Source organism: Podarcis liolepis (genome assembly GCF_965112155.1).
Source record: "Podarcis liolepis genome assembly, chromosome: 3".
NCBI classification, from domain to species: Eukaryota; Metazoa; Chordata; class Lepidosauria; order Squamata; family Lacertidae; genus Podarcis; species Podarcis liolepis.
Genome location: NC_139557.1, coordinates 74,295,446 through 74,308,407, shown reverse-complemented (window position 1 = coordinate 74,308,407; position 12,962 = coordinate 74,295,446). Strand labels below are relative to the sequence as shown.

The 12,962-nt window shown below is 44.0% G+C and overlaps 1 protein-coding gene across 14 annotated transcripts in view; it reads right to left on the bottom strand.

The window, feature by feature from the left end:
• Nucleotides 1-11,019, bottom strand: part of AFDN (afadin, adherens junction formation factor) — an 88,526-nt gene extending 77,507 nt beyond the window's left edge. For 10 of the 14 annotated variants that reach the window (XM_083496357.1, XM_083496370.1, XM_083496363.1 and 7 more), the window contains exon 1: nt 10,430-11,019. In XM_083496357.1, coding sequence (XP_083352483.1) covers nt 10,430-10,540 — 111 coding nt within the window. In that variant the 5' untranslated portion in view covers nt 10,541-11,019. The remainder of the gene's footprint in view (nt 1-10,429) is intronic. The other 4 variants (XM_083496358.1, XM_083496367.1, XM_083496369.1 and 1 more) reach the window with 2 other exon arrangements.
• Nucleotides 11,020-12,962: the final 1,943 nt, after the last annotated feature.

The window sequence follows — 12,962 nt, the reverse complement described above, 5'->3', positions numbered from 1 at the left end:
ATTCTTTTAGATTTGTCAGCAGCCTTTGACATGGTCGATCATGATCTTCTGGACTACAGCCTTGCTGACGATGGGGATACAGGGCATAGCCCGTAAATGGCTGTGCTCTTTTATCTCTGGTCGGGAACAGAGGGTGACACTAGAGAAGGAGATATCGTCGCGCCACTCCTTAATGTGTGGAGTGCCGCAGGGTGCAATCCTCTCCCGGATTCTTTTTAACATCTTTTAACACCTTGCCCAGATTGTCCGGAGCTTTGGGCTGGGCTGTCACCAATATGCTGATGACACTCAGATCTATCTGCTGATGGATGGCCACACCAACTCCGCCCCAGACACATTGACCAGATGCTTGGAAGCTGTGGCTGGATGGTTTCGTGAGAGCCGAATGAAACTAAATCCTTAGAAGACAGAGGTCCTCTGGCTGGGTTGGGATGGTATGGGGATGAGGGACCAACTCCCTTCTCTTGCGGGGGCCCAATTAGTGCCATTGCCTTCCGTTAAGAGTTTGGGTGTAATCATTGACACCTTCCTTTCCATGGAGGCACAGGTTACAGCAACAGCCAAGGCGACATTTTTCTACCTTCGCTACATCAAGCAGTTGGTCCCTTACCTTTCCCTCCCCGACCTGGCCACAGTGATCCATGCGACGGTCACCTCCTGGCTTGACTACTGTAATTTGCTCTGCCCCTGAAGCTGTCCCAGAAACTCCAGCGGGTGCAGAATGCCTCAGCGAAGCTCCTCACGGGGTCTCTGCCATGGGAGCATATTCACCCAGTGCTCTTCCCGGTGGAGTACAGGGTCAGATTTAAGGTGCTGGTTTTGACCTTTAAAGCCCTTCACAGCCTAGGACCCTCATACCTATGGGGCCGCCTCTCCCGGTATGCCCCACGGAAGACTTTAAGGTCCATAAATAGCAACACCCTAGAGGTCCTGGGCCCTAAGGAAATTAGATTAGCCTCAACCAGAGCCAGGGCTTTTTCAACACTGGCTCCAGCATGATGGAACGCTCTCTCTCATGAGACCAGGGCCCTGCAGGATCTGATTTCTTTCCGCAGTGCCTGTAAGAGTTGTTCCGCCTGGCCTTTGGCTTAGAGTCAATTTGATTCCCTCACCCTCTTTCTTTTTTCCTTTCTCCTCCTGTGACGAGGCTGTATTTTAATGTTTTAATGTTGTATTTTAATCTTGTATTCATTCAACTTGTTTTTATTATTGGTTATTAGCCACCCTGAGCCCAGCCTTGGCTGGGGAGGGCAGGGTATAAATAAAATTTATGATGATGATGATGATGATGTAGAGATTGTAAAGATATGTTCCAAGAATCAAGCATAATGCTTCCATTCCAAAAGCTTAGCAATCACCATACCTAGTGAAAAATTTAAGGTTGTGTAAACTTTTTTTTTAATCAGTTGATACCTGTCTTTTCCTAAGTTATCTTAACTAAAATTTTGAACAAAATTATGGCATGGAAGGTTATTCTGATAAACTACAGCAAAGCACATACAACATTTCAGATACACTGGCATCTTACAATCTCTTAAGGTTTCCCATTTTATAAACAAAGATACACAATAGTTCCTTTATTTCTAAGCCCAATTTTTTTACTATTCTAACCACGAGCTCTAGCCTTATAGGTTCAGAAAACTTGAAACATACCTTAGTTTTCATAATTACCAATTTACTTAAAAAGAAGCATCAGTTAGCATCACTCCATAAACATTTTCAAAGTGTGATCCTTTCAATGAATAATTACTAAAATCAGTCAGGACACAATCCTACGACACTTTGCAGCTGCCACAGGTTATTACAAATCTACCTGTCCACAGGGAGAGAGGGAGGTCCACCTCCAGGGGCCTCCTCAAGATTAAAAGGGTACGTCAAGAGTAGATCTAGGGAGGCTTTGGACCTGAGGGCTCCTATTCACTTGACACAGGAGGGAAAATATGCCAGCCCTGGAGATGGTGCCTTCGTTTTCTCTTCATCCACTCTCCCTCACCATCCACCCAGCAATTAGAAGTCAGATTTGGCAGTTGCTTGGCCACAGGTTTTCCCTCCCCCACTCCATTAGGATTGTTCTGCCCAATAATTTCAGGATTGTCAGACAATTGTAGAAGTTTCTGAATAAGTATCTGAATCTCTGAATCACACATTATCCCTGTATGCAGTGTTTAATCAGTTAGATTAGCCTAGTTTAAAAAAACAGCAACATCTGATTGATATGCAGGGGAGTCCCAATGTATAAACATCTGCTGCCTATTTTAAAAGGCTGTTATTAGACTTACATATAAACACTATGAATGACAAGCATCATCTTAAAAGAGGCATTCACCCCATGGCAACTGCTACAACATGCATGCACAATCTGAAAATATAACAAATGTGCTTTTTTACTTCAGAGGGGTTACAATTTCTTTCATATTCACATTTAAAATGATTACTTGATTAACGTTGTAATCTTGCACAAACATTTCAGAGAATAAATCCCGCCAAACTCAGTAGAACTTACTTATTTTAATTCATACGAAGATCACAGGGCAGTTCACAAAATAAAAAACAAAACAAAATGAGAGCACAATATACATAACACAAAAAACCCAATATTCACCCCCCAATCATGTTTAAAAGGCTGAAGTACCATCCCCTATATTAGAAATAACTGAGTGATATAAGCAATACAGACCACTAAGGCATAGAATCATAGAGTTGGAATAGACCACAAGGGCCATCGAGTCCAACCCCCTGCCAAGCAGGAAACACCATCAGAGCACTCCTGACATATGGTTGTCAAGCCTCTGCTTAAAGACCTCCAAAGAAGGAGATTCCACCACACTCCTTGGCAGCAAATTTCACTGTCGAACAACTCTTACTGTCAGGAAGAGTAATCAGCCAAACTATTACTTCTTAGTTACTAATAATATTTGCATTGAAATGTTATCTTGGGCATAATGTGTAGCAGCACAATTATGAGCTTGTGCTACTGCAGGTAAACAGCAAATCAATGTATGTGAACCAGGTCAGAGGGGTGCAGGAATCAACCTGTTTCTCCAAAAACTTCTTATTAATTTTAGTGAGAACAGCCTTGTGCCCATCTCTTTGGCCAAAGAGCCTATATAATGACACAATAGAAAGAGGCAAAAGCATAAAATGGGACTGTTGTTGTCACAGTCACTCTTTTAGATCTAGAACAAGGGATACAATACATCCTCTTATTTCATATGCAATATTCAAAAGCGGGTCATAGATTCATATAATCAGACTGTTAAATGATAGGCTCTTTTTATCATGTACTGCTTATTATATGGAATACAATAAAAGCATTCCTCTTTCAATCTTTGATATAGCACTTACATGATGCAAATGTCATGGGCAATCTCAAGTATTTACTTTTAGAGATGACTTTATTATTATTTATGGAATGTATACCCCACTCTTTCAATTTATTTCTATGTATTTGAATTGCTCAGGCTACCTTACAATATTTTTAAAAGAACATTAAATAGTTAAAACATAAAAGAATTCTGGTGCAACAGATAAAAATATATTTAAAATTAGTGCTAATCATATAAAGATCATCAACCCAGACCCTGTGATCATCATGATGCCCCACAAGAGGTCCAAAGGGTGGCAACACAAGAATAAACACCCCCCCCCCTTTTAGAAAGATACTGGTGAGTGTTCTGCCTACTCCTGATGCAAAACAAGGTATAGTGGTACCTCGGGTTACATACGCTTCAGGTTACATATGCTTCAGGTTACAGACTTCGCTAACCCAGAAATAGTACCTTGGGTTAAGAACTTTGCTTCAGGATGGGAAGAGAAATTTTGCCACCGCGGCAGCGGGAGGCCCCATTAGCTAAAGTGGTGCTTCAGGTTAAGAACAGTTTTGGGTTAAGAACAGAATTAAGAATTAAGAACGAATTAAGAACGAATTAAGTTCTTAACCCGAGGTACCACTGTACATGTTTCAGAAACAAAGAATGTGGGTAGGGGATGTGGAGGCAAGGAAGGGGTCTAACCAAGATGAGGGAGAAAAGCCAACTCTTGCAGTATAGACTGTTTGAAGGAATGGCACAAAGAAGACTCCAGGGATGGTTCCAAAAAGCTAAATAAATGAGGATGTGGTGCACCCTCAGTTATAGGAAAAAACCTATCATATTACCTCACTCTCAAAAATGCCTTTTCACAGAAATCCAACATAAAAAGCAGTCACCTTATAAAACATCACTGTTGGTACATATAGCTCAGTACTGCCTACACTGACTGGCAGCAGCTCTCCAGGGTTTCCTGAAGAGGTCTCTCATACCTGTACCTGGAGATGCCAGGGACTGGAACTGTGGCCTTCTGCATAAAAAGCAGATGTTCTACCATGGAACTACAGCCTTTCCTCTGGTTTGGACCAGAATATCATTACCTATGTAGTAGTGTTTCTGAGACAATCCCAAGTGACATCAATTACACCCTATGCCACACAGCAAAAGCCAAGTCATAAGAGCATTTCACTCCTCAAACCTTATTCTAATAAGGTGGTCTTGCTCTTGATAAAAGAGTGGTGAGCTTGGACTTTTCAAGATGTGCAAAAAAAGTAATGAGTTCAATTATGGTGGAGTATGCTTACCAGCTGACACCATTCCTTCACAAGGGGTGATTTGATTAATGGCTAACTTATAAATATACCGGTAACTTGCATTAAATAAGACTTGGGGTTCTGCAACTAATTAGGGCAATTGTAACCTCCTGATTGTGGCTGTTACATGCTTAAATCAGCCCTGGCATGAAGCATAGGGGCTTTCCTCAATGGCTTTACTGCTCAGAGCAAAGTGAAATCACACACATAGCTCTGGGAATGTGAAAAAGTGTCCAGTAAACAAAGGTCCCCAACAACTCCTGAAAATACTTACGTGCAAGTTTCATGGTCATACAAAAAGTAGCCCCACTGCTATTAACCTTTATGTGAAGGACAAATAAATTGCACTGCCCACATGACCAAACACACCTGGAAGAATCTTTCAAATAATTAGAAGCCAGACCTAAACAAAGCAGAGAGAAAAGTATACTTCCAAGAAGAAACTTATAGGGTGTGATTTAGTTTGTTGCAAGTTTTATTTTTTTGAAGGATTCAAATAGTTGTTTTAACAGCTTTTATCAATAATTTTATTGTTTTGTTCTTTTTGTGAACCACCTTGTGGATTTTTTTTACAATCAAGTGGTACATAAATGTTATCAAATGAATGAATAACATTTATGAAATAAAGTTGTTTCTCCTTAGGCAACCATATACTTGTGATTTCCCCTCTCCCAAAAAACTTTCAATTTATATGCTTGAACTATTTGATTAAGCATACCCACATCAAAAATGTAATGGAACACAATGGTGAAAATTCTACAGACCCCATTCTCACAATCAGATAGCACTACTAGCATTCTCTTCTTTACTGACCATGCACATTTTTCCAGAAAAATAAATGAGAGTAAGGGAAAGGCAGGCTATTATGATAGGCTATGGCATATAAAGGAAGTACAGTGGTACCTCGCAAGACGAATGCCTCGCAAGACAAAAAACTCGCTAGACAAAAGGGTTTTTGGTTTCTTGAGTTGCTTCGCAAGACGATTTTCCCTATGGGCTTTCTTCGCAAGACGGAAACGTCTTGCAAGTTTGTTTCCTTTTTCTTAACACCGTTAATACAGTTGCGACTTGACTTCGAGGAGCAACTCATAGAACGCGGTGCGGTAGCCTTTTTTGAGGTTTTTAAAGACTTTGGTGATTTTTGAAGCTTTTCCAAAACTTTCCCAACACCGTGCTTTGCAAGACGAAAAAAATCGCAAGACGACAAAACTCGCGGAACGAATTAATTTCGTCTTGCGAGGCACCACTGTATTCATATCATAAGAACACAAGAGTCTTGCTGGATCAGACCAAAGGCCCATATTGTCTAGTATCCTGTTCTCATAGTGGCCAACAACATGCCCATAAGAAGCACACAAGCAAGACCTGAGCACAACAGCATTCTCCCAGAAGACATCTTTATTCAGTTATATACTATTTGCTTATATCAGGCTCCACAACCTTTTTGGGTCTGGAAGCACATCACTACATGTCCAGATCTGATTCACGTTATGACATTATCACACTCCCAAACTATTCCTGATTGGCTGGGATCACTCAGGGGTAGAAAAAAGACTGGCCAAAGAAAAAAGGTACAGTGGTACCTTGGGTTAAGTACTTAATTCGTTCCGGAGGTCCGTTCTTAACCAGAAACTGTTCTTAACCTGAAGCACCACTTTAGGTAATGGGGCCTCCCACTGCTGCCGCGCTGCCAGAGCACGATTTCTGTTCTCATCCTGAAGCAAAGTTCTTAACCTGAGGTACTATTTCTGGGTTAGCGGAGTCTGTAACCTGAGGCGTATTTAACCTAAAGCGTCCGTAACCCTAAAGTACAGTGGTGCCTCGCAAGACGAAATTAATCCGTTCCGCGAGTCTCTTCGTCTTGCGGTTTTTTCGTCTTGCGAAGCACGGCTATTAGTGGCTTAAAGAAAAAGGAAACAAACTCGCAAGAACTTGCAAGACGTTTCGTCTTGCGAAGCAAGCCCATAGGGAATATCGTCTTGCGGAACGACTCAAAAAACGGAAAACTCTTTCGTCTTGCCTGTTTTTCGTCTTGCGAGGCATTCGTCTTGCGAGGTACCACTGTAGAAGCAGGGCAGGGCAGGTTGCAAACGGTAGCAACATATTCTACTTATTTTGCCTCTCATGTTTTCTGAGCGCAAGACTCCTGTTTATTCTGAATTTGAATTGTCATTTTTCTGCTCCTGACTTACACAGATCAACACACTTCATTTTCCAGTCAAGGAATAACTCTTACAAGAAAGTCCATGAAAAGATGGCATAAAAAGCAATGCAAAATTTGGGCCCTTATGAATTAAATATTACACAAGTGATTCCCATAAAAGGAATCTGGCTACATTATCTAGTCATTATTGTGAGTCAAATGTACTTCCTAGTAGCATCAAACCATACATCAGCTGTGAACTTACTAAGAGGCATTAGGGAAGCCACTTTCAGTCTCAGTCCATCTGCAATATACAGATAATTATGCTTTTCAGACTGTTGTAAGAACTACTGAGGTAATATTTGTAAAACACTTTGAAAACTTGAAGAGCACTGCCCCGGATTGCACATCACAGTTAATAATTTACAGTGATGACATCTAAGAATATTCTTTCACTCCTTCTTACTAGTATACAGAGAAAACAGGGCATGATTCCCTGGCTTCATGCCATGTCTATACCTGGGATCATGATTTATTGCATGCCAACAAACTGCAAACAGTACGCCAATAACAAACCTTGGCTACATATCATTGTTTCTTGTGAGTGAATTCCTGTTTCGGACATAACACAAATCCAGGGACTATGGTTTGCTTCCTCCAGCACTGGGGGGTAGGGGGAGAGGGGAGAATTTAAATTGACCTCTTAGGTGCAATCAAAGTAAACAATTCACCATTCACCTTAGTGTAGCATGCAGTATGAATCACTAAATTGTTACTACTTCAGTTTATAACTTAGTTGTTTCTGTAAAATAATTCAGCAGTGAGCGTAATTGTGGAGTCTTCTCTGAAACACCTTTCCGACACCTATCTGGGATATTTCAGCTAAACTATGCTTTCACAACATGCCCATTTTCACAACTTATGCCCAATTAACTGGATACATGATGTTTGCCCATAGCAGACCGGCAGTTATACCACCCACAACATATAAAAGTGTAGTAGAGCATTAAAAAAATAGAGCTGTGGGAAGGAGGTAGAGAGGGTACACAATGAGCAGTCCAGTTGCCACAGTGGTGGAGACACTCCTGCACCACAGTCAGACAGGAGGAGATAGTGGAACCACTGTGAAGGAAGTGCAAGGCTTGTGTGTAAATGGCAGTTTAGAGGAAATGAGAAGAAAGTCACAACATGGCTCAGGTGGAAGCCTTACTGGACACACTCACCCAAGAAACATTTCTGTATTGCCAAAGCAAAGCTTTTTTTAAATAGTTCAAACATGCACAAAGGCAGTCAGGTTCACCAGAAGTCATTTCATGGCACACCCAACAACCACAACAAAGTTCTGGCTGCACCTGGAATTGTGTGTGTGTGTGTGTGTGTGTGTGTGTGTTCATTCAAACATGGAAGGTTGATAAAAAAGGCATTCAAGATGAAGCTTAAAACAAGCTCCATAATAAATAATGAAATTAGACTAAGAAACCATCAGAGGAACATGTAGGTCTCAATGCTCCAGTCAGAAGCATAGATATTTTTGCATTATGTGTAGTAAGATAAGAATCAAAATAAGTCTACAAATGACTGAGCCCTGGCCCATTTGACAGGTCATTTTTCTAGTTCTACCAGTCCCATTATCTAAAACAGATTTGAACAGGAATATCACAATAGATTTGAATAGCTAATCTAAGACAACTGGATCTTCAAGCTCCTATGTTGGCAGCTATCAACAACGTGACTGCACAACTCTAACCTGTCATAAAATGAGGAGAGCCAAATGATCAGATATAAAAAGAACTCTAATAACAAGCCACTTCCAACTATATTAGTGCTAACACTTTCTGAAATGGAGATAGATCACATACATTTTTGTTTCAGCAGAAGACCATGGAAGGCTTATTATTACATAAAATGTAAACTTAAACACTGCACAAATGTGTAAGGGAACATAAGGGTATTTCCTTTAAAGCTAAAATGAGTTCAGGATCTTTGAAAATAAATCTGAAATAATTCTCTCTAGATGTTAACTATTTAACACTAATGAAAATAAATCACTTATTCATCACTGGGCTTTTGTTAACAACTAAAGACTAACCGGAGCCAAAATCAAGTGTAAATTTCCTTCTTTTCCTTGGGAACAGGCACATGATCAGCCTCCACCCAATAAGCAGAGAGCACAGTCTTGTTTTGCCAGCAGAGAACAATCTACCTATCAAAACTTCCCCCACACCACCTTTCATACTTAACCCAAGCATACAGACTGACCAGCCAAAAAGAATGTTGACAACAACCTATTGGGGTGTGGCTTTAACTTTTTAAATTTTAAAAAAGTATCCAATCTTTTTCATTTAAAAAAAAGTTTTAGTAGGAAATCTAAGTTTTTCCTGTAGAACTTGTTCCCATAATTGTGAAACTTGCTCATAATACTAGTTTTATGAGCATTTTCAAAACCATTCTGCTAATATCATAGAAAAGGAAAGCTCCCCTCCCCTTTTAAAGCTCAGCAGCTCATTTCAAGAAAATTATTTGTGGACAGATGCAACACTTTTTTACAAAAGGTTAGTTTGCAAAACGGGTTGGGATAAAGTAGACGATTTTTGTACTCCTTTATTTCGGTTAGATGATAATAATTACATCTCTTTTCCAGGTCTTGATCTCTACACCACACCATCCCTTTCAATTAAGAGTAATTCCCTGATAACCCTCCCTCCCCTTTCAGCCCGGATGCCTACACAACAAGCCTATTCTTATTCGATACACGCCAATGTTTTCCCCGCCAAACACACACAGAGAGAGAAACAAACAAACGATCCCCTGCGACATTTCCTCCTAAGCCACGATGTTTCAGGGCACGGCAAAAGGGGCAGCCTGTTTCCATAAATGCCACTAGTCCGCGAGACCACTTCGAATCAAAGGAGTACTTTAGTGGGGGGGGTTGGAATCAACGACCAGCGGTGATAGTGAGGATGACGGGGAGGGTTCAGCAAACACTAGCAATCGCTAGAAAGAAAGGCTGAGCCAAGCCCTGGAGGGGGCGGGGTGGGCGAGTCCCGTACCTTGCCGGGCTGGGGGCTGCAAGACATGGGGGGGGGGGAGAGCTCATATCAAAGAGAAAAACGAGAGCAGCGCCTCTTCCTCGCAGGGTGTAAATAGTCAGATTGGGGCAGGGGGGGGGATACTGTCTTTACAAAAGAAGGGAGACACGCCGGGTGCAGGTACGGGAGGCTTATCTCGTTGCCCAGAGCAAATGAGGGCCCGTGCAGGTCGGCCGGCCTGCCTGCCTGCCCCGCATCCAAAGGGGATTTTAGGGGGCGCTGGACATAATCTTCCTCCATGTGATCGTGCCAGTGAAGTGGGCACGAGGAAGGTCGGAAGGCAATAGTGCAATGAAGGATCTCTTTTCCCGGAGGGGGGGGCGAGCGGGGGGCTGCCGGGTCCCTCACCTCGGGAAGGGGCGGAGCCTCCCCTCCGCGAGGATGGAGGCGTCTGTAGGAAGCGCCGCCACCGCCGGCCTCACCTCCGTAAGGAAAGGAAGGGAAGGGGGGGCAGTAGCTGGCCGGGAGATATGTCCGTGTGGGGCTGCGTATGCAGACGTTGATCCCCTCCCCCTCCGCCCGCTTTCGGCTCCGGGGAGGGAGAAAGGGGAGAAAGCCGGCCGGGCGGGCGCTCACCTCGGTGGGGGGGCTGATCTCGAACAGGTCCAGCCGGTTCGCGTTCCAGTGGTTGATGATGTCGGCCAGCTTGCGCCGCTCTTCTTCCCGGCTGCCGCCGCCGCCCGACATCCTCCTCAGCAGCCCTCCGGGGCTCCCGGAGCCAGGAGCTACACGGCGGGAGGGCCGCGCGGAGTTCCCGGCGGATTTGTAAGGGGGCGGAGGGGTCCGAAGGAGGGAGGAATCCGGTCGCTGGTGCCGCCCCTCCTCGCTCTCACCAGCCCAGACTTTGCCCTCTTCTCGCTTGCTGAGGGAAGCGCGGAGCGGCTCCTGGCTCGGTGGCAGCGCTTCCTGTTCGGTAGCGTCTCTCAGTCCTCCGCCTCGCGGAAAGCCGTCGCCGCCGCCTCCTTCCCCGCCCCGGTTGTCTCCTTTCCTCCCTCCCCGCCTTTTCTCTCTCTCACACACACACACACAGAGAGAGAGAGGGAGGGAGAGACACCGTTCCGTGCGCGCGGCCGCTCAGCCGTTCTTTCGCGAGCGCGTCACAAACGCCGCTCTCCTCCTCCTCCCCCCACCCATCCTTCCTTGCGCGCGTGCGCGTGCGTGCCTCCTCTGTGCTTCTAATGCTCGGGTGTCAGGTCAAACAGCCCGGCGCGCGCGCGCGCCGAAAGAGGGCCGAGCGCACGGTGCTCGCGCCGCCTCCTCCTCCTCCCGCTTCTCTCTCTCTCTCCCCCCGTGCGTGAGGGGGAAATTAGCAGTTGAGGGCGTTTTGGTTTGAACTAAGCGAGGACGGGTAGAGAGCCGCGCGGTAGCCTGCCGTGGCGGCAAGAACAATGAAGGGTGGCGGCTGAAGGGGGCTGGGTTTGTGCGTGGCGGCGGGCTACGGAGGCAGGCGCTGTGGAGGATGGCAATCGCGTGAAGGGATTAATTGTTGTTTAGCCATGGTGCTCTCTGGGGACTCAGAAGGGAGGATTGCAGCCTTCCTAAGCGTGTGCATGTATATAATTATATTTTCTTCAAAAAAAGTGTAAATAGAAGCAGGGTGAAACTTGCTGAAATAAACCCTCTCTTCTCTGCCTGCGAGAGTTTTGGCAAGTCCCGGTCACCCACCTGCAATGCTTCACGTTTAAAATGGGAATAATAGGGAAATTGCTATGCAAGGTTTTGCTGGGAAGTAAGCCCCACTATAATAGGCACGGGAGGTTTCTCCTCAGAAATTATGTTTAGGACAGCAGTTTGAAAGTAGGGTTACCCAAAATATTTAACTAGGTAAGGTTTGAGAAGGTAGTGAGCGAGGCTGCCTTCTCTGTAGACAGGCATAGTATTGCTGTGTTAAATATCACTTATTAGGAGTAAGGCCCATTGATCGCAGGTGGGTTTTGCTGCACAGTTGCCTCCAGCAGCTCTTGCACTAGGACTGGAAGTGCCACAGGGAAATACTTCCCAAGGAATGATAGTACTTCTAAGCACAGGTACCTGGCACAGCCCTGACAAAGTAGGCCCTGGCAAAGTTGTTGCTTCCTTGCAGAATCCGCCAGCAGCACCTAGGATGAAAAACCGCACAGTAAGAATCTCTGTTGAGTGACACAAGCCGGAGGGTTGGCATCAGGATATTGTAAAATGCAGCTCCCTGTTCACATTATGTGCTTGTGAGAATGAATAAGCCTGGCTTCTTTCTGTCTAAAATTGAAGATTTTACCATTTCCCCAGAGGACAGCTAAAAATGTATTAAGCTGATTGAAATAAATTAGTTTATCCAGATGCATGGACCACTCTTAGGCTTACACTAGTCTGGTGGTGAGAGGCTAGGAGAGATAGCAGGTGTCTTGGAGCAGGGAACTGAGTGGAGGTGTACATGGGCACATGCATGCAAACAAGATAAGCATGTAGAGACTTTACAGAGCAGCTGAGAGCCTGTGATTGGTATGGAGAAAAAGCAAGAGAGGCCATGCCCATCAGACCGGTTTGGGGAATGAGTCATCTCTTGGAGCAAGGGAAGTAGATAAAAGTAGGGGAGAGAATAGATCTCTGCTCATTGTACAATATTCATCTGTCCTTAGGCAATGTTTTCATACACATTCTCTCCATTCTCATTTGTTTCATAATAAAGCTCTCCAGTTTTGGAACTTGCTTTCCCAGATACCAGAAAAATGCTAAGCTTGCCAATTTTCTGGGAGTACCATAAGCCTTCACTGTTCAGGGCAAGCATTTTGTGGCTGGGTATTAGAGGATTTTTTAAGGATAACTTTTACTCTACATATATTTAAGTGTTTGGATAACATGTTTCTAAGTGTTGAGCTGCGCTGAGCCCTAGGAAATTCAGTAAAGCATAATAAAAGTGGTGGGAAGGAATTAGTAAATTAAATAAATTGATTGTCAACTCACATAAGAGGTATGCCTAAGTTTGTTAATGGTGGGTCTTTCCCTAAGAGTATTCCCACAGGATTGTAGTTCTAGTCACTTAAGTTCCTCCATTAATCAAAGACTCCATAACAGAGCATGTGAATAACCTCTTGGGTTCAATCCATACTATCTCCCATTTATGTCTCAAGTA